This window comes from Martes martes, assembly GCF_963455335.1.
Source record: "Martes martes genome assembly, chromosome: 8".
Classification (NCBI taxonomy): Eukaryota; Metazoa; Chordata; class Mammalia; order Carnivora; family Mustelidae; genus Martes; species Martes martes.
In genome coordinates, this window is record NC_137895.1 from 57,613,540 (window position 1) to 57,636,103 (window position 22,564).

General features: G+C 40.5%; 1 protein-coding gene across 1 annotated transcript; it reads right to left on the minus strand.

Annotated features, from left to right (window-relative positions):
* Positions 1–509: 509 nt before the first annotated feature.
* Positions 510–21,992, minus strand: ERP27 (endoplasmic reticulum protein 27; the record flags this gene model as incomplete). The annotated part of the gene is made up of 7 exons (XM_080812466.1): positions 21,836–21,992; positions 21,370–21,470; positions 19,533–19,670; positions 6,440–6,556; positions 2,294–2,419; positions 972–1,169; positions 510–557 (listed from the first exon to the last, which is right to left on the minus strand). Exons 1-7 carry the CDS (start codon positions 21,927–21,929, stop codon positions 510–512), a joined length of 822 nt encoding a protein of 273 aa, XP_080668592.1. The 5' UTR covers positions 21,930–21,992.
* Positions 21,993–22,564: the final 572 nt, after the last annotated feature.

Genomic DNA, 22,564 nt, shown 5'->3' on the forward strand with positions numbered 1-22,564 from the left:
GACAATTCCAGAAAGGTGTTTAAAACCGTCCTTTTGTTCCTGGCCCTGAGTTAAAAAGGGACATGTGCTTAGGAAGAGAGTTTTCTACCAGTTACTAACCATAAAAGGACAGAATCTATGGTGCATATAAGACCTGTGCAGTGTGCAGATTCAATAGGAAATGACAAATCAGAAAAACCTTCTCCAGAAATGTCTCCCCTTCAAAGAGGTATCACAGGAGTTCTGTAAAAGGTGCCATTCAGTGGTGTGTGTGCCGCGGCATATGGGACTACACAGTGTGAATGCGTAGAAGAAGACTGGATGGGTAGTGAGAGAGTGTAGACAATTTAAAAGAAAGGATAAGGAGAGTAAATGAGATTTTTAAGGAAAAAAAACAGAGAGCTGTGTGTTTGTGCATATGTGTGTGTATAAGGCTTGGCGATCCTGTTGTTTCGTGTCTCTGAGGTTCGAGTTGCCTTTTTTTAATTTCATGTAAATACTTGGTAGTATGCGGAAGTATCAGGGAGAGATCAGAGTTCCACCTTTGGAGTCTTTTCTTCTGATGAATGATTTTCTCTCTGAAAAACATCATGACACTGTTACTTAGATTTGGAACCCACGCTTGGTTTTGAGCTCCGAGATTAGCAAACTGAGCTATTTAATGACTCCTGGAAGTCCTAAATCCATCCTTAATTTTTATCTCATGAACTCTAGTATATAGGAATTTGGGTTGTTTCCCATTAATAATGTCAACAGAATGGTAAAATCCCAAATTTAGCTCCTTTGAATATGCGAGATGTTTTCAAAGATGCATGTGTAGTTCTGTTCTCATGACTCTACCCTGGCAAGCATCCCGATCCTCTCCGCCGTATATCCCCATGTACTGTTGCTCTTAATCAAAACCAGTAAAGCTCAAAGACTTTTTACTTAACCGGAAATAAGAGGACACAGAGAGGAAAACTCAGCTTGCTGTACCTGAAGTCTCCACTTACCAGCTGTTTCCCTTTGAGGAATCCATCACAAAAGTTTTGCACATGCTCCACAGAAAGTTCTGTAATGGCCAGTGTATCCCATGCCTCATCCAGAGTCCGGTAAATTGCCAAAGCGGGCAGTTGAGACTCATTTAGTTTGAAAAATGAGATCACCTTCCCATTGGCCTTCACACCACTGTCCACCAGAATAAAAAGAATCTGCAGTTGGAGAGGTTTGAAAGGGGGAAAACAAAATCTATCTGAGGTCCAGAGGAGAAAGAGACACCTCATAATTGTTGCTGTTTACACTGATTGAACTTGTAGTCTGTGCCCTATAATTTAATGAGTTTCTTCTTCTTTAATGAGTTTCTCTGCTTTGGTGGTTTATCCCTTAGATCAGGTTTATTTAATTTTAAGAACACAGAATTGGAAACAGCTTTAGTGATTAGCTAAATATGCAAGTATAGTCTAATGGTTAGAAGCAGATAATACATTTTAAATTTCACTTCTGATACTCTCTAGCTGTGTGACTTTGGCATGTTACTCAGCCTCTCTGAGACTCAGTATTCTCACTGGCAAAACAGGCTTTTGTTAGGGGAGATTAAATGAGAGGATCCATTTAATATGTCCAGCACGGTTTTCAGCATTTGGTAAATGCCTGATAAATGTCAACTATTTGACATAATTAAATCAAACCTTCTACCCAAAATAGAAACCTTTAGAATGTTGTTAGAGGATCATTTACATTCAGAAACACTGAAAACTTCCAGTGTTAGAGAAACAGTCACCTGAAAGCCAGCTTATGTTACTACCAGACACTTATCAACATTGAAAAGTTCCAGTTTAATGAAGTAGCTTTGAGGTGGTTGAAGATTTATTATTTCAGTGATACCAAATAGAGCTGCACAAGGTAGAGAAGGAACAGAACTAAATATTTATTGGATATCTAGTAGACACCAGGTACGTGATAGGTGCTTTACCTGAGAAATAAGTCCTGAGTCTGAAACTTTAAGAGGTTATGGCAAAGAATAAATACATTGTGACCAATAGGGGATTTTTATTTTCAGCCTCTATGGATCTCTATTTTTCTCTTCACTTCTCAATGCAGGAAAAAAAGTAGACTACCCACCAAGGGAAAATATGGTTATATAGGTCTTTAACAGTGTAAAATAGACCCTTAATTTTAAGTCAGAGTAGTGTGATTCATTATGTCCCCATACTTACTTTGTTATCTCTTAACCATACTCACTTTCCTTATTTACCTAATCTCCCTGGACCCTTCTCCCCTTTTTCAGCGTCCTCTGTCCTGGTACTTAGAAGGGTATCTCCCATCTCAGACTTACCTTTCCCTGGAAGAGCTTGGCGGCCTTCTGGTATCTGTGCAGGGTTTCTTCATACTCTGGGGAGGCCTTGTTCATCAACAGTAGAAGATGAATCTGGATCATGCTATTAAATAGACCAATTGCTGTCTGGAAAATTGAAGTGTATTATAGTAGAATGAAAGAGACAAAGGGAAAAAAATCATTAGTAGCAACCCATGACTAAACCCATACTAAAACATTAGTAGGCAGAAATATGAATGAGAGCTGTCCACCCATAACACAAATGGTAACTGGCCTCCAACTTGGCCATCAGAAGGTCTCAGCCTCTGGCTCTCATGCCACTGTGTAGCTCCCTACTGCTCACGCTGGTAAGGTTGAGCGGAGTAACCACTGGGATATTGCAGAAATGATGGAGTGTGACTTCCAAGGTTAAGTCATACGAGACGTAGGGGCTTCCGCCTTATTCTGCTTATTCTCTCTTCTGTAACTCACTCTGGGGAAAGCCAGTCCCAGTATGAGACATCAAGCAGTTTTGCAAAGAGACTCAGACAGCACAATGCTAAGACCTCCCACTGACAGCCAGCTCTAACTTACCAGCCTCTGGAAGCGGATTGCCTGGCTCCCGTCAAACCTGCAGATAACTGCCTCTCTGACCCAGGATGGCAGGAAACTCAATATCAGAAGCCCCTAACCTAGCCACTCCCAAATTGCTAACCCACGGAAACTGTGGGAGAGTATCAATTTTTACTGTTCTAAACTGATACATTTGGAGGCAATCTGTTATATGTCAATTGGCAATGAACATACCATGTCACACTTCGGTTACTTTTATCAGTCCCTCTTCCTCTTCCAAGAGCAGTCACATACACCTTTGAATGCTTATCAAGTGCTGGGCACTGTTTCTGGGTCTTTATATGTAACTAATGGAATCCTCAAAGTTTCAGGTTTATCAAAGAGGAAACTGAGGCACAAACTCTCCCAAAGTCACGTAAGTGGCAGCCTGGGAGTCACACCAGGCAGTCTGGCTCCAGAGTCCAGGCTCTTGACCATCAGGATATGCCTTATGCATAGCTCATTGCAACACTCCATCTAAACCGACTCCACCGGAAGCCATCTACCTCAAACCTTGGCAATAAGATAAGCCCTTCAGAAGACCAGAAGCATTGGCCCTTTATTTGCTGATGAGAGAGGGTGATTTCCTCTGAAGATGTTGGTGATGAAAGGGAGCAGGACAGCTGTGAGCCAGGATGAGGAGAGCAGAGAGTGTGAAACAATGGCACTGGCTTGTTCCTTGTGTCTCTGTTTTAAACAAATCCCATCCCTCCCCACTTCTCCCTCCTAAATGCAGAAAGTGCTGCTGTAAAACTAGCATGTGTACGGGAAGAGGGAGAGTGCAGAAGATTAATGAACCATCAAAGCAGAGTTCCAGGATGATGGGAAGGGCCGCAGCTAGGTAGACTTCTGGAAGCTGCACCCTGCTCTGTAGTGATCCAGCTCTACTGGCCAACCTGTAGGCAAGGAGGGTTCAATGAGTTCTTTCCCAAAAGTTTCTCCTGGAGTTCAAAGCCAGTTCTTAGATTTTAAATTTGGGAGACTGGATGTTAAACAGCCATCTCTTGTTTTACTAAGTCCTGCTACTAAAATGTAAGGTATGCATCTGTCCTCCCATGGCAGAGACGGAGGATATTTTTGGGGATTCAAGAAATCAAAGCTAAGGAGTCAAAAGGTACAGCTGTCTTAGCAGAAGGTATTTAATTTTAATTTAATTTTTAAAATTTTTTTAAAATTTTAAATTTTAAATTAAATTAAATTAAATTTTTAATCAGAAGTGAGTAATTTAATCTTAATAGACACAGTCTAATTTTTCACCCTGAAACCAAGTATTGAGTGTGTGCATTCAAAGTATACAGCTGGGGGTGGGGGTGCCTGGGGGACACAGTCAGTTGAGTTTTTGACTCTTTGTTTTAACTCACATTGTGATCTCAGGATTGTGAGATCAAGCCCTGCATTGGGCTCCATGCTCAGTGCAGTGTCTGCTTAAGTCTCTCTCTCTCTGCTCCTGCCCCCTTCAACTAAATTTAAAAAAATAGCATAGAGCCAGCCTAATACACGGTCATGAATTCTGCCTTCTCATTGTCACTGTGCAAACCTCTGCATCAGCAGCAGGTAAGAAATAGCTGTAGTAGTGGGGGCAGGTCTCCTAATGAGAAAAATATCATTTTTGGGAAATGAAAATGTCACAGTAAAAGTTGGACTTGCTTCTCTAAAGAAATTCTTACCTAATTTCTTCTTGATGTGATTTGCCTTCACTACTAATGTGGATTTTAAAAACAGTGTCAGTATTTTGTAGGAGACGAGACAGCCCAGTCCTAAGAACTCAGGAAGGTCAATCCTCGCCCCTATCTTTATTCGTGTGCAGAATTTCAGGACCCTGGGGCCATAAACCCAGGGACTCTGACCTCTACAGACACAATCTTGAGAATGATGACAGTCTAGGAGAAAAATGACTGTTTGATTGTTGCTGCCAACACTCCTGGGGTGCATGTGTTTGGAATCTTAGCAAAAGTGGAAATGGAGTCACCACTCCATGAAGACAAATGTGGTGTGAGAGGTGGACAGGAATTTAGTCAACAGGAAAAGGGGTGTTTCCTATTGAAGGCTGTGTGGGGCAAAGGAAAAACCACAGGATTCAGCCAGACAGACGAGTCATTAAAAAAAGCAGGGACAAGTGCAAAGGGCTGTGTCTGAAGTTGAACAGCTAGTCATATGGCCCTGAGGAAGTTAGGCCACTTTTCTGAACCCTGTTTTGTTCTCCTGGAAAATGGAAATAGACAATAGGAACTAATGCATCAGGTAAACCTCCTGCCTTCCACGGTGCCTTTCCTGCTTACTATAGGATCCCAGACACGTCACTTGGATCTTAAATGTGCTCCTCTATAAAACGGGCATAATCGTTTTCTCTCTCCCACCTCAAAATGGCAACGTGAAGATTAAACGAGAAAATGGGTGTGAAATGGCTTTGGGAGTTCTAAACCTCAAGACGTGCATTCTCAAGTCGTGTTGGTAGAGAAGGCACAGCCTTTCTGAACTGAGGAAGTCAGTGGAAATTAATATTCTATCACTTTACGATCTGCCTCAGGGAATGTAAAAGACCGGGCATAGAAGGTACCTGTAGAGGCTGTAGAGCGTTAGAAGAGCAGAAGATGATCAGAACAGGTGGATCCTCACCTTCGCCCGGTTTGCATGCAGCGTGCAACACCGGAAGAAGACAAACCTAGAGAGAAAGCCAACCGCGGGGAGGGTCTAGGCATGCGCAGGAGGTACCAGACCGGGAGCTGTTAGTTACTGGCCCACTAGCAGGTAGGGGAAGGTTGTAAAAGTTTTTATAGAATGTTACATTGCTGTGGCATCCAAATATGTGATCAGTGGGCCTTATTTTTTAATATTTTGCCTATTAATTTACTTTCATTGTATTTTGCCAAAGCATTGGTCTTGAATGCTTTTGGAAAAACGTGGACCTTCAGAGATTGCGATTTTTGTTGAAAAGTGTGGTCTAGAGGATTGCTTGGATGAGTTGCCTTTAGTGAGCCCTCTCAGGCAGCAAAACTCAGAAGTTTTTGAATCGGTCATCTTGACTTTGCATTCTGGCTCTCTTTCTTACTAGCCGTCTGATGGGTATTTAAGGGTCTGTCCGTCCTTCCTTCCTTCTTTCCTTCCTTCCTTCCTTCCTTCCTTCCTTCCTTCCAAAAGACTTATTTGCTTATTTCAGAGAGAGAGAGACAGTGAGAGAGAGCGAGCATATGTGGGAGGGAGAGAGAATCCCAAGCAGACTCCATGCTGAGCTCAGAGCCAGATGTGGGGGCTCAATCCCATAACCCATGAGATCACAATCTCAGCGGAAACCAAGACCTGGATATCCAACCAAGTGAGACATCCAGGCACCCCCTGATGGGTATTAAAGTTTTTTAACCCCGTTTTTTTCTTTTTTGAATAGGGACAACTCTGTCAAGCATAAAGGGTAGTAGTAAGGATAGCAACATAAATGACAATAATGGCAGCTACTGGTCAAAGGATTAGAACTCCTGGAGGAAGGGATCTCTACTATGGAGACAAGTACCCTCTCTGACACAGGAACTTAAGGGTCTGGAGACAAGTGCTATTGCTTACCACAGGGTTGTACTCTGTCACCAAGTGGAGGCTGTTGATCTCAATGAAACGGCTTAATTTGGTGGCATCAATGCTTTCAATGTCTTTGCTCTCTAAATCCAGTTTTTTGTTATCCACCTGGGTAACACAGAAAGGATAAAATTGTCACTGCTGTTTTTATTCATTCGTTGGTAAATATTTCTGGACCATCTATCACATGTCAGGCACTGACTAAGGCTCAAAAGACATAAAGGTACATTCGAAATATTCTCTGCTTTCAAAGAACACTGTCCTGTGGGAATCAAAGAAGTGAACAGAAGTATCATCACAAGGGAATTGCAGGCCCATATGTCACCTACAGGAAGAGAAGAAAACTTCCAGGAAGAAGCAACTCTTGAAAAGTCAGGTGAGTGAGGATGGGGAGGGAATTGTAAATTAAAAAACACTATTTGCAAAAGGCAGAAAGATGCGAGCTGCCATGTTCTGGAAGCTGCAGTTAGTTTGCTGTGACTGTAACAGTAGATGTTAAGTGTGAGTAGGAGAGAGACAAGGTTAGTGGGGTAGCTGGGGCAAACTTCCGGCCTTGAAGCTGAAGTAAATAGATTAAAGTCTAACCGGAAGGCAAGAGGAATCCGCTTGTATAATCAGATTTTATGTATGCATGCATAGAGGTATGTATGCATATATCCTTTTAATGTGAAATAATACACACATAAAGAAAAAAACACAAAATGGAAAATATAAAAAAATCAGGTTGTAAAAATCATTATAGGGCAAACAATGTGGGACCACCACTTGGGTAAAGAGATAGAATATTGCCAGAATCCCTGATGCCTCTGTCTTCCCTTCTAAACCATAATCTCTCGCTTGCGTTCTCTCTCTCTCTTTTTTTTGCCAAAATGACCATTTCTTGACTTTTATGGGGACCATTTTCAATCCTCCCTTCATAGCTTTGCCACTTAAAGATGCATCTTTTTTTTTTTTTTAAAGATTTTATTTATTTATTTGTCAGAGAGAGAGTACACACAAGCAGGCAGAGAGGCAGGCAGAGGCAGCGAGAGAAGCAGGCTCCCTGCTGAACAAGGAGCCCGACTCGGGACTCGATCCCAGGACCCTGGGATCACGACCTGAGCCGAAGGCAGCGGCTTAACCAACTGAGCCACCCAGGCGTCCCAAGATGCATCTTTTGATCCTATGGTTCAGTTTTCTTTATTAAAGTTTATGTAAGTGGAAACAAACAGTGTGTTTTTGGTATGTGTACCTCATTTCTTTGTTTAACATTTTGTTTAGGAGTCATCCGTGTGCCTGCATGCATCTGAAGTTCGTTCATTTTCCTTACTATATAACGTCCCATTGTATAAATATGCAATATTTATTTATTCATTTACTACTGATGGATATTTAGGCTGTTTCCAGTTTCTGATTATTGAAATAATACTTCAGTGAACACTCTTGTTCATGGTAAATATCTGTTGACCCTACACCTTGGACTGGGATTTTTGATTAGAGGGCATTTGTATTTTCAACTAACCAAAAATGCCAAACTGTTTTCTCAAGTAGATAATAATTTATGCTTGCACCTATATTGCTTGAAAGCTCCCATTCCTCCACAACCTTGCCAACATTTGCTATAATCAGCTTTTCTAATTGCATTCATTTTGGTCAATATGGGGTGGTGTCTTATTGTGTGTGTGTTTTTTAAAGATTTTATTTATTTATTTGAGAGAGTGAGAACAAGCAAGAGAGAGAGCATGAGTGGGGAGAAGGGGCAGAAACAGAGGGAGAAGCAGACTCCTGGCTGAGCACGCAGCCCAATTTGGGGCTCGATCCCAGGACCCTTGGGATCATGACCTGAGCCAAAGGCAGACACTTAACTGACTGAACCACCCAGGTGTCTCTTATTGTGGTTTTAATTGTATTTCCCTGGATAACCACTTGTATATTCTCTTTTATGAAGTGTCTATACAAATCACTTGCCTGTTTTTCTATTGAGTGTCTCTCTTTTTCTTGCTGGTTTGAAGATTTTTTAAAAACATATTTTATATATGGGCCCTTTGTTGCTTCTACATTGCATTATCTTCCCTCACTGGGAATTTATGTTATTGCTCATAAACAGAAGGTGGTTTCAATGTAGTTGAAGCTATCAATCACTTCCCTTATAGCTGGTGTGTGTTTTTGTTTTGTTTTATTTAAAAATCTTTGACTACACCAGAGTCATGAATACATTCTCTAATATCATCTCCTAGAAACATTACTATTTTATCTTTCACAATGGATAGGAAATCCACCTGGAACTCATTTTTCTCACTTTAAAATAGATGCTTAGAGCCTTGATTTTTATCATCTTCCTTTTCTAAACTATACATTAAAATCTACACATTTCTCCCTTACAGGGCTATAAATGCATCCATAAATTTTATGTGTAGATTTCTTATCGTTCAGTCCAAAATGTTTTTCGATTCCTGTTCTTACTTCTCTAAACTACTGACTATTTAGAAGTATGTTTCTTAATTTAATCTTGTTACTAATTTCTAGCTTAATTTCTACATTTTATTTCTATCATTTGTCAACTTCTATATATGTCATATGTGTCCTTAAAATTATGTATATTCTGCAGCTTTCAAATATACTATTCTGTATACACTAGCAGCTCACTTGGTTAATTTTGTAGTTCAAATTTTCTATATTCTTACTGAGATGTTTAACTAGTTTATTCTATCAAGAGAGTAGTATTAAAATCTCCCACTTTGATTGTGAATTTAACCATTAAAAAAAAATAATTCTGTCAGTTTCTGCTTACATATTCTCAGGCCATGTATTAGGTGAATGCAAATTTAGAATTGTTACATCTTCTGGCCAAACTGAAATATGTTTCATTATAAAACATCGTTCTTTATCTCTTGTTGCCTAAAAGACTACTTTGTTTGACATTAATATGTTAAATCAGCTTTCTTTTGGAAGTATTTGCATGGTATAGCTCTATTCTTTCACTTTTTTTTTATTTAGGTAGGAATTTTTTTTTAATTTTTATTTAAATTCTTGTTAGTTAATATACAGTGTAATATTGGATATCAGAAGTAGAATTTAGTGATTCATCACTTACATTTAATACCCAGGGCTCATCACAAGTGACCTTCTTAATCACTATCATCCATTTAGCCCACCTCCCACCTACGGTCCCTCCATCAACCCTCAGTTTGTTCTCTATCCTTAAAAGTCTCATATGGTTTGTTTCTCTCTCTCCCTCTCTCTCTTTCTCTCTCTCTTCCCCCCTTCCCATCTGTTCATCTGTCTTGTTTCTTACATTCCACATATGAGTGAAATTATATGGTATTGTCTTTCTCTGACCGACTTATTTCACTTAGTATAATACACTTTGGCTCCAACCACATCATTGCAAATGACAAGATTTCAGTCTTTTTGATGACTGAGTAATAGCACATTGTGATATATATATATATATATATATATATATATATACCACCTCTTCTTTATCCATTTATCAGCCCTGGACACTTGGGCTCACTCCATAGTTTGGCTATTGTTGATAATGTTGCTACAGACACTAAGGTGCACGTACCCCTTGGAGTCTGTACTTTTGCATCTTTTGTGTAAATACCTAGTAGTGCAATTGCTGGATCATAGGGTTTATCCCTTTATTTTTAAGCTAACCTATATATTTTAAATGTGTCCCTGTGTTTAAAAGTGATCTGTCCTTTGTAAAAAGCACAGAGTTATATTTTTTAATCCAGTCTGCTTTGCCTTTTGATTGCATTATTTTTATATAATCACTCATACATTTAATTCCATCAGCATTTCCTATTGGTTCTGCCTGTTCCAAATCCTACTTCCTTTCATTTCTGGACTACTTGGAATTGATTGAGCACTTTATATTTTTCCCTCTTTTCCTCGATTGGCTTAGAAGTTACACATGCCAGAGTCACTCTTGAGTTTCACCAGCATACAGTATACAACATGCATTCTTTAGGTATCTGAATCTAACTTTAACTGGTAATTTTGTCTCCTTTTGGACAATGCAGACATTAGAACATTTTAATATAGGTTTCCTCCTTCCAACTCCATTCCCTGACTCCACACTGAAGACTTACTGGTGATTATTATTGCACATTTTAATTCTAAATCTCACAAGATGTTATTATTATTGTTATATAGTCAGTATACCATTTGCATTCATGCACATTCTTATATTTCAGTTTCTCTTCACTTCGTTCTGCACTTTTGAGCTTCCATCAGGGATGTTTTGCCTTTTAGTATGAGTAAGATCTTTTGGGTAGCACAGTCTTTCAGTTTGGTTGCTTAAAATATCATCATTCCAGCTTTAATTCTGAAGACTATTTTTGCTGGAGGTAGAATTCTAAGTTGACAGTTACTTTCTTTCAGTTTTTGCAATATATAATGCTACATATAATCCTTTATATGTAGCATTCCTTTCTTTTTACCAAGAAGTTATCTGTGAAACTTAGTATAGTATTACCCTTTGAGATTACTCTGAGGGCAATTTCTTCTCTGATTTCAAATTTTTTTCTTTTTCTTTGACTTTCAGCTATTATACTATGGCATGGCTAAGGGTAGATTGTATATATGATACATGTATAATTATGTATGTGTAGAGGTATATGTGTGCCTGCATACACGCATGTATGCATGGGTATTTATAATTTATATATTAATATATGGTTATCTTAATCCAATTTCAGGGACTGAGATGATTTAAATCCATTGCAGACCTTGTGAGTGCTGATCTACTTATGGTACATCCTTGTTTTTAGGGTACTGCTCTCTAGGGTCCAAAGTGAGGCAAAGGGTGTTTTACTAAATCCACCTCCTACTTCCATTTCTGGGCTCTGGATTTCACTATTTACTTTTCTGGCTCCTTGAAGGTCTCAAAAAACTAATAAACTTCTTAGCCTCTTGATTGCTTCAAGAATTGGTAGGAAAAGCCCCCCAGACAAAAAACAGTCCCAATGCAGGACTTTCTTTTTGGGTTTTCATCTTTTCTAGATCTTACTCTAGACATTTCTCTCTCTTTTGCTAGTTCTCCAAAACCACTTCCCCCTTTTCCGCTTGCCTGGCTTTTAAGATAAATTGTTTTTGGTGGAAGGGTTACCTAGTTACCTAGTCCATTATCCCATATTTGCATTTTACAGCTACCTTTCCACCATATTCAGATATATTAAAACATGAGACTTCATATTGTCCATCATTGTTCCAGAGTTTTCCATTCCCCTCCCCCAATCTACTCAGGCGCATAAAGGCACAAGATAATGCTTCTATCACCCATAGCAATTACGCCTACAAATGTTAGTTCCTGAATGGTTCTGTTGCCTAAAATAGTTTGAGATCATTGGGCCACCAACACTTGGACATCTCAACCCCTTTCCCTTACATCTGCTATCTAGTATAGGTCCTACCCAATCTGATCTTCCCTTAGAACCATCCTTTTGGCCCCAAGATACTTTTCTCCCAGTCTACCCAGCAAAGTCAGAGGAAGTCTCATTATAGTTTATGCAGGAGGGAATTCAGGCATAGATAAATTGAAGTCACTAAACTGTAGGAATCTGATATTGTTCATTATTGTCATTCCCAAGATTATTCCCATTGCCTGTTTTTCTCTTCTTTTGTTCAAGGTGATCTCCCACCAGGTTAGTTAAAAGCAATATGCACCTTTAAGAAACCCAATGCACTCTGTGGTTAACAATATTAATTCTTGATATACCCAGTCATTCTCTTAAAATACATTTGTGAATTAATTATTTGAGAGAGGAGAAGGTCAAAGGGAGAAGCAGACTCCCCAAGTCTCCCCAAGTAGCTGGGAGTCCTGTGCAGGACTTGATCCCGGGACTCTGGGATCATGACTGGAGCCAAAGGTAGTCATTTAACCAACTGAGCCACCCGGGCACCCTCACTCAAATAGCAATTTAATCACTTTATTTTGGGGCACTTGTCAGTTAAGCCTCTGCCTTTGGCATGGGTCATTGTCCCAGAGTTCGGAGATGGAGTCCGCCATCGGGCTCCCTGCTCATCAGGGAGTCTGCTTCTCCCTCTTCCTCTGCCCTTCTCCCTGCTCGTACTCTCTCTCTCTCTCTCTCAAATAAATAAATAAAATCTTAAAAAAAGAGTAATTACTTTATGACTGTTCTTCTCAACTCAAAGTTATAAAACAAATAAATGTTGAGGTGCAAAAAAATGTATTTCAAAATAAAAATTTTGAAAAAATCGTCAAAACCATAGGATATTTTAAAATGTGAACTCCTAGGGCACTTGGGTGGCTCAGTGGGTTAAGCCTCTGCCTTCGGCTCAGGTCATGATCTCAGGGTCCTGGGATCAAGCCCCGCACTGGGCTCTCTGCTCAGCAGGGAGCCTGCTTCCCCCTCTCACTCTGCCTGCCTACTTGTGATCTCTCTCTCTCTCTCTCTGTCAAATAAATAAATAAAATCTTTAAAAAAAATGTGAACCCCCTTCGTATATTTAATTGTTTTAATATTCACAAAGTTCTGAGCAGAAGGCTTGGGGCAGAAGTAGCAAAACAAGAGAAAAGTCTTCCTAGTGGAGTCTTTGCCCAGCTCCTCCCCTCCCATCCTCCTCTTCAAGTCAGTAAGAGTCAGGAGAGAAAGAGAATGAGCAGTCTCTCTGCTGCTGCTTTGCCAGCTGGCATGTCTCCTTCACACTTAAGGCTTTGCTAATTGCAAACATCAAAATCATCATTATTATAATCCCAACCGGGACCTTTTTAATATTTCATGTGTCTAAATACTTCCTGATTATTTGTCTAAGAACTTGCAGGCCTAGTGGCCTCGTCTCAGCTAACCGAGCTGTGCTGTGGCCAGGAGCCCCTCCCTCTCTGCTCTTTTCCAGGCAGTCCCTCACCATTTCCCAGAACAGGGAGAACAGGAAGTGCCCGCTACTCCAGGTGTTTCTGGACTTCAGGAATGCAGTATATTGGAGGCCAAGGATGGTAAGGGGTGATAACATTCTCTAAGTAGCAAAGAGTTTTAATAAAAACCACTCCTCTGAAGTCTCTCCAGTTTGTAGCGCTTCTTTTAACGAAACATGGCGGATTAGTTCACCATGTCTTAAACTAATAAACTCTGGAACATTCGTGTGTAGGGTTCCTGGAAACAACATTTGAACAGGAAATCTCCCTCCTGTAAAGGGAATTATTTGCATAATGCACTGGACAGAAAATCCGACCCTGAAACCAAGGGCTGGGGAAATTTTTTTTTTTTACATATTTTTCCAGTTTTTGGAAAGAATTTTACTTGAGATATCATATTCTTTCTCTCCCCAAGAAAAGAGGCACCAGAGGAAAAACAGAAAAAGTAAACCAGAGGGGTTGCCACCTTAAAATATAATTTTGAATTTTCCCAAGAGTATTTGAAGTGGGCTATTTTATGTTTTAGACACCGTATCATTACAACAGATTAGTTTTTCCTGTTCATTGGTACTTCAGCAATATTCCTCTGAATTCCTATGTATTTCTCTAATTAAGAACCCAGTTTTTCATAAAATGTATTAAAGTCATCTTAGTTTACACCATAGTTATAGTATTAAATGTCTTGAATAGCACTGAGAAATCATTTGTGAAACAAATACCCTCATGTTCCTGGGTTTGTTTTTACAAACTGCTTAGCTCACCATATATTTGGTAATAAGTATACTTGAGAAAAAATACTTAATAATTTGAGAGATCTCACTTCTTACATTTATTAGCTTATTTTTATGCACTAGTTCCTTTTGATTCTCTTTGTTTGGCAAGGTGCATTTCTTATAATAGGAACCCAGCACATAACTGTCCAAGGAATGAAAGAATGCCTTCACTGTGTTTCCATTACTATCCCACTGGGTCAGAGTTAGGCTAATTATATTTCTTAAAATAGAGGTGATTGAGGAAACCCAAAGCAGGATAAACATTCAAATAATATCTGAGATTCCATTTTAGAACACGCTCATGGTTTATTCAACCCAGGATTACATCTCCATTAAGGCAACAATGAGCGTGCTGTCAGGGTAGAGGGTCTGCCTGCAGTTACACTCACAAAAGACAAGCTGTCATACACACCAAACAGGTTGTCATACACAACTTATTATTGTTTCACTGACTTAAATTCTTTCTGATCCCATTTATACAGTTGGCCCGCACTATTTCTGGAGGGTGATGTGTTCCATGAATATAGCATTTGCTGGCTTCGTATTGCTCTGACATTTCTTTCTTTCTTTTTTTTTTTTTGAAGATTTTATTTATTTATTTGACAGAGAGTGATCACAAGTAGGCAGAGAGGCAGGCAGAGAGAGAGAGGGGGCGGGGGAAGCAGGATCCCCACCAAAGAAGAGAGCCCGATGTGGGTCTCGATCCCAGGACTCTCAGATCACGACCTGAGCCGAAGGCAGAGGCTCAATCCACTGAGCCACCCAGGTGCCCCTGCTCTAACAGTTCAAAGCATCTAGTCATGTCAACTCATTACAGTCTTACTGTTTTTCCACTTATTGTGATTCCAGTTTATCTCTAAATATGTTCTTACAATTGAAAATTCTCTGTCTACATCCTGAGATTTCTTTGCCAAAATATGTAATGCCTAGATTAAATCCTGAGAAATAATCCTAGGGTTTAAGTAGTTCCAGGGGGGATAGAGAAATGGTTTAGGAGAAGGTTTAAATAAATAGGCTGGAGAACAAGGCTGATAGAATCTAGGAGTAAAAAGAAAGGTTTTTGTCAGGCTTAAGTACTTCAGAAAGTCACTACAGTATCAGAGAAATGGCGTGTTTTGGAGACAGCAAAGCTGGGTATGAATCAGACGTCAGTTTATTCCATAGTTGTAAGAATACGGAATATGGAGCTTTAGTGTCCTTACTGATAATGCAGGAATAATAATAAATATTTCATCGGATTCTTCTGAGAATTAAATGGTAGAACACTGAAAAACACCTAGCACAGTGCTATCATAAGTTAGGCACTAAAAACAAAGAAACAGGAAGCCTGGGTGGCTCAGTGGGTTAAGCCTCTGCCTTCGGCTCAGGTCATGATCTCAGGGTCCTGGAATTGAGCCCTGCATCTGGCTCTCTGCTCAGCAGGGAGCCTGCTTCCCCCTCTCACTCTGCCTGCCTCTCTGCCTACTTGTGATCTCTGTCTGTCAAATAAATAAATAAAATCTTTAAAAAAAATTTTAAAAACAAAGAAACAAAACATACAGAAGGGACTGTACATTTAAGATGAAGATACTTGCAACAGGCTCACATTTCCCAATTTAAAAAATAGTTTTGGTTGATGTTCCTTGAAAAAAACAAAAGAAAAAGAAAAAGCCATCTGAAACTCCTAAGTAATAATTCTGTTAGAATACGGACTAAAGTTTTGAAAGTGTAAACTGAGAAAGATACGTTTATCTGAAAGCTGGCATGGCATAGGTTGAACCTCTCCCAGACAAGCCAGTGGGGTAGGGCAGGAGCCGGTGTGTTTGGTTTTGGTATGGTACATCAATGATCTCATCCACGGGGTTCCCGGGAGTTCATTCAGAGTAGGTCCGACACTAGTGGGAAACAAAAAACTGTTGCTAAAGACCTGTAACAGCTCTGGGAAGTCATCAACAGGCCTTTATAAAGAATACACTGAAAGCCAGGCTAATGCACCCATTAGAGATCGAAAAGCCGGTAGAAACATTGGAAGCAACCGCACTGGTTTCTCTTCCCCACTTGTGTATCTTGGTAGCATGAAGACTTCTTTATTTATTCATTTAAATTTTTTAATTTAAAAAAAATTTTTAGTACTAAGACTTTTAAATCAGGCCTTTGTGAGATTTATAAACAACAAACTGGGAAAAGAAGAACTTGTAGACGTGCAGCTGATTAGCATTTTCCAATGGAAGGGTTACTCCCAGGGGTTCAGCGGTCACATGAAAGGCATTAGTCTAACCTTCCATACCTGCCTTACTGAAGCTTTTCACCAAAGAGCTTGGTTTAATCCTATTTCACAGTGGTGGAAAGAACAACCTGCAGCTACCGTCCAGGTGGGCAAAGGATTAGGGACTCAGATGGACTTTGGGAGGTGAGTCAGTTTCTCAAGCCTTCTGCGTGTCTTCATGACCAGAGGCGTATTGTGGAGCTTTGGAGTACGAATGTGAGTAAGTCGTGGTCCCTGCCCTTGGATAGCTCATGGTCTAATGTCACTGTTAGGTGAGACAGACATGGAGAAACCTAACATGCGCTATAAAGTGGTAAATGTAAATAGAGATACGGAAGTATAGAGGCACAGGTAGGCTGATTTGAAGATTCGTGGAGGCTTCGTGAAGGATGCAATGCCTCAACTGACTCACCGGGATCTGAGGAGTTCGCCGCTGGAAGCTAAGTGACTGGGGTGGTGGCACTCAGGGTGGTGGCATTCTACGCAGGAGTCTGTGTGAAGTCATGGAATTGTATCACCACACTCTGGTAGGGTAAAACCTACCACGGGAATGTGCTAGAAAAGGGACTAGAACCAGGTAAAGGCCAGGTCATAAAAGACTATATATGCCATTAAATATCTTGGCTTTATCTTGTAAGAAATGGAGAATATTGAAGAGTTTTTAAGAAGGGAGTGTTGTGGTCCACTTTGCATTTTAAATACATCATTGTGATACCAATCTAGAAATTGGATACGAAGTAGCAAAGGGAGATAATTAAGAAGCTATTGAAATGGTTTATGTCAAAGATGCTAGGAGCCTAAATGAGGAATGAAGTAGAAAGAGTGAAGGGGAATATAGATTCAATTAGATTTGAGGTACAACTGGCAAAAATTAGACCAAATGAACATAGCCATTCATAAAAGTATTTTAAAGGAAAGAGCATAACTCAGCAGGTGCAGGTGATAAATTCAGTTTTGACCATGTTAGGGCTGTAACGCTGAAAGAAAATATCCCAAATAGTTATACACAGCAAGCATTTGAATCATGAGAGAGGTCCCAGGCTAGAGATAAAACATTTCAGATCCTCAGCAGACACATAATAGTCAAACAAAAAGAACTGTATTCCCTAAGAAAAACACATTTATTCATTCATTGATTCACTCAACAAACAATAGTCACCTGCTGCATGACTGACACCTTTTTAAGGTTCTGTCATTGAAGTAGTAAACAAAATAGTTCGGGCTTCTATGGAACACGAATTCTATAATCCAGACTGGGGAGAGCACTGGGGTCAGGAAGCAGTGTACATTGAGGCAGAGGTCTCAAGGAGACTAAGAAAAGAAGAGACCAGAAGTAGGCTCCTGGGAGTTAAGGAAAGAAAGAATGTTAAAGAGATAGTCAACAATGTCAAATATGGCAGAGATGTTTACTTAGATAAGTAAGACCTAAAGCGCGTTCATTGGGTTTGGAAATAAAGAAGCCATGCTCACCTGGAACAAAGCAGTTTTAATGGAGTGTGGGGCATAGATCAGATAGCAGGGCATTTAAGAGCTTGAAGAAAATTGGAGGCACTGAATATAAAATACATTTAGAAGAGATTTGGATGAGAATTGAAATATATAGGATGGAAGCTAGAAGGGGAAGAACTGCACAGAAATCTTGATAACTTTATCTTTTGTCCCGATTTTGCATTTCCAGTAGATTCTATACACCTTTATCTTAATATTCCACCAACAATACACATTTTACAACTAACTAAAGCATCAGAAATCCTTATTTTGTATATGCCCTCACTATTCCTACATGCCCTGGCTTTAAACTTTGCCTCCTGTCCAGAAATTTCATGTTTAACCATTAGCAGGACCTGCCTTCTTTTTTTTTTAATTTTTAAAAATGATTTTATTTATTTATTTGAGAGAGAGAGAGTATGCGCGCATGCTTGTGCATTAATGAGCAGGAGGGAGGAGTAAGAAGAGGAAGGAGGAGGGAGTAAAGGGAGGAAAAGGAGGGAGGAGGAGGAAGAGGGGGCAGGAGGAGGGGAGGGAGTAGGGACAGAGGGGGAGGGAGAAGCTGACTTCCCACTGAGCAGGAAGCCTGATGTGGGACTTGATCCCAGGAACCCGAGATCATGACCTGAGCCTAAGGCAGGTGCTTCACCAACTAAGCCACCCAGTTCCCCCTTTTCTTCACTTTCTTTTGTCCCCACTCTACTGCAGACCCCTCTCTGCTCCAGACCTTTAGTACATGGTTGATTTTGTCAGCCTAACAAAAGTCCTCTCTACTCCTGTGTTTTTCTTAACAATCCATCCTAGCCATCACTGCCAAAATCATCTTCTGAAACACATTCCTGTTCATGTTACTCCCAGATCTGAAGGCTTTAAGGGCTTTGCAGTGCCAACCAAGTTAAATGTAAACCCACTAACCTGGTATTCAAATTTCTCCATAATATGGTTTCAATCAAACTTCTTATATTTATTTTCTCTAAACACTTACCCTAAGATCCAGTGAAACTGGCTTGATCACTGTTTCCTAAGTTTGATGTTATTCCCACCTTGGACACGAATTCTCCTCTACTTTGTCCAGATTTTATCTTTCCTTTAAATCCCAGTTCAGTTGTCTCCTTCATCATTTTTTTTTTTTTTTTTTTTTGGCCAGAATCCCTACATTGCATTTATCCTTTTAACAACTTTGCATTGTAGATACTTGTAAACTATGTTTACATTCTCGACTGTATTTTAAGACCCATGAGAGCAGAGAACATATTTAACATGTTTTATTTTCAGTATCTTGCAGAGGGCACAGTGGTTGTTTAATACATGTTTGGTAAATGTAAGTGAACTCCCAAGGATATAAAAATATAAAGTTTTGGAGCTCAAGATGACCTTAGAGATGACACGGTCAAACTCTTTTATTTTACAGATGAAGGAATTGAAGCTAAAAAATGTCAAGTGACTTGTGCAAGTCACATGGCTGGTCAGTGACAAAACCATGTTGCAATCCTACCTCTTGACAATCAGTCCAGTCCTCCTTCCATCTCATGACAGCACCTGTTTGGGAAACTTCAGTGGCGCCGCCATCTTTGTCATCATTGTCCCTGACTTCTTGGTCCCTGGCACCCTCATTAGTGTTAAAGGCAAAGAGCCCTTTCTAGGCTCACAAATTCATGAATCCATAACCTAAGGAAAAACAGGAAGAAGGCTCCAGCAGCCCGCCCAACTTACCAGGCGAAAGAGGGAAATGGTGTTCCCAGTGATGTTGTAGTGGGCCAGAACTTCAGAATCGGTGCTGATTCCAAAGGACACGTCTTGGAAGTTTTGCACCATACTATGGAATAGGGACACTGCTGGTATTTCTAAATCCTAAGAACAAGAAGAAAAAAAAACCCCACAGGGATTATGTTGGAGAGGAGAGAAATAGAGAATAAATGTGCTCACTCATATAAAAAAAAAATCATAGACTTGATTTCGTATCAGGTGAAACAGCACTTACCTCCAAGACTGCAGGTTCAATTCACAGTGGGATTGTTGAATTTCCCAAGCTGACTGGGCTAAGAGGTAGCTACAAAATTGTAGCTCAGCCTGAAACTCCTGTCTGGCCTTATCATCAAGCTTGTAGTTTATTAGCAGAGAGGGGCCCACAAATCATACACGCCTGCAGAGTTTGCCTACATTGTCATTGACCACCCGAGGAGGCAAAAGTTTGGGAACAATTTGTGGAGGGAAGAAGAAATGCAAAAATAAGAAATAGGTGCTGTCAAAGGGCCAAAAAGGAAAAAAAAAAAAAAAGCATAAAGGAAATGAAAATGGAAGCCTAGAAGTTTTATTAACAAAGGTTTGTGCAGGATGTGGAAGGATGGTTTTCTTTCCCTGCATTAAGCCTGAGATAGTGCCCATGAAGATACTGTTCCTGTGTTGTTCCAACTCTAGAAAGGCCTGCAGGAGGGAGCAGGGAAGCCACATCTGAGTAAGGATTCCAGCCCTTCCATGACAAGCTGGCATCATTTTCCCTGCTGTCACAGGACTTTGGCCAGAGCAGCTACAGGCAATGAACAGGAGGGAGCATATCCTTTTCTGACATCTTTCTGGCCTCAAGGAGGGGAAATGCAAAAAAGAAAAGAAACTGACTAACCTTGCCTCTGGGGTCAAGCAGAGGGAGTTGGTATCTTGCTCCTTGGAGATGGTGTATGGAGTTCATTCGAGGCTATGAACAATTGCTAATCTAGGCTTCTCCCCCTTTTAATTCTCCTTAGTGTGGAATTACTCATGGATCAAATGACCAACGGCATCTGGTGGCTGCTTAAGTTATTGCAAATTCCTCCATTCCCACTTTCTTTGCCTTCCCGAGGGTGGCTGTTGGGATCTCCAGCTCTGATTTCTCATTGCTGAGCAATGGGCTCCCCCGCCTTCCTCCCCACTTGCATCTCATCGCAGCCATTTCCAGCCATGTACCCAGAATCGCCAGGGTGATGGCGCGTTGTAACTAATTAATGGAAATGGATAAGAAGGTCTGCAATAAGAGCAGGGGCTTGATCTGTGAGAACAACCAGATGTTACCTTCAAAGAAAGATAAAAATGCCGCAGTGGTGCCCTTTCATGGATGGCTGCCTTCCTTAGCCCAGCCAATCTGGAAGATGGCGGCTAACGACTTCAATATTCAAAAGGTCATCCTTCCTCAACATTTCAGAACAAATGAAGAGATAGGAGGATGAGGGACTCCCTATTTGGTGAGGCTTTAGACAGAGATTAACCATTGGCTACTGTGTTGCCTGATGATAGAAGCTGGATTTACCCTGATTCCTGCCTCAGCAGTCCCGATACAGATTTCAGATTCAGAGCACTCCTATAAGGAGCCTCAGAACTCCTGAAGCAAGTGTGAGAAAGACATAATTCAGAGGCGGGGAATGTCTTGAAATTGAGAGGTCTCGATTGAGGGCTACAGACTCTGGACCCCTTGACTTCTAGTGCAGGATCATCTGGCTGGCAGGTGACTGTTGTGGCTGCTCTGGGCCAGAAAGTTCCTGGTTCTTTATGGGAACAGAAATGGGGTATCTGGACAAACCTGGAAGAAACCAATGATGGCCACCTCAGCAGCAGCAATGAATTCCATGGTTGCTGGGACATCTGTGAGTGACACGGGTTTCTGAGAAGCAGCAGAACCATCTAGAGAGGGAAGAGAGGGAGAAGCAGAAGGTGTGGGAGAGGAGGAGTTCTAAATGCTGAGGGCATCTCTACTTTTTCTCTCTATACCAAGGCCAAAGAGATGACGGTCTCTAGGGGCACTGTCATTATCCCAAAGCCTTATTGTTTGACTAACATTTGGAGGGTGACCCCACCTTATGGTTTCTCTCTGAAGGACAACCCTAGATTTCTCTTTTCTCCACTGGGCAACACAGGTCTTTATCCATTTTCCATTTCCTAGAAATGTTCTTTGTTTGGAGCAAAAGTACCCAGGGCATTCCCATGTTCCCTTCCCTTCCCCTAACAACACTTTCACCATATGGTCACCCAAGTGCTTTTTCTTTTACCTGATGATTCCTGAACTTCTGCAGTAACTTCTGGGGACAGTCGCCATGTGAAAAGAAATAATAGAAATAGGAGTCTGGATTGGTCAGCTTCCATTGTTCTTTTCCTGCTCCTTCTCCAAGCCCTGGACTTTGTCTTTTGGGAGACCAACTCAGGGCAGCCCACTCCTGGTAATTGGCTGTGGTGTTGTTAGTGTTCTGGGAACTGTGCAGCTGGCTCTATGGGAACCTTCAACTTTTGAGATAAAAGACCAAGTTCTGTGACAGGATCTTAGAACATAACCAACCAGAAGAAAGTGGAGTCTGTTCATATGGATTAAAAAAAAAAAAAAAAAAAAGGAAATATTTGCAGGTATTGATCTAAGCACTAGGGATACAAATGTAAGTAAGATCCAATCCAGCCTTTCCCAGCTTAGACTGTTAGTGTGAGAGATGGACAAATGGATCATTTAAATATAAAACAGGACGTGACTAAAAAATTGAGAAACCCATAGGATACTATGAGAATACAGACTTAAGGACATTTAGGACAATGGTGGGGTTTAGTGAAGGTTTTCTTGCTGCAGTGGATGTGTAAGCAAGTCCTCTGTAAATAGGCTGTTGTCAGGCAACAAAGGTGGACCGAGAGTTTTGTGTAAAGAGCCAAACACGGAGATGAAAACGTAATGTGTGAGAGAATTATTAGTATTTGAATTTAGGCCAGATTGTGAGGGGCATTATAGAATAAGTGTT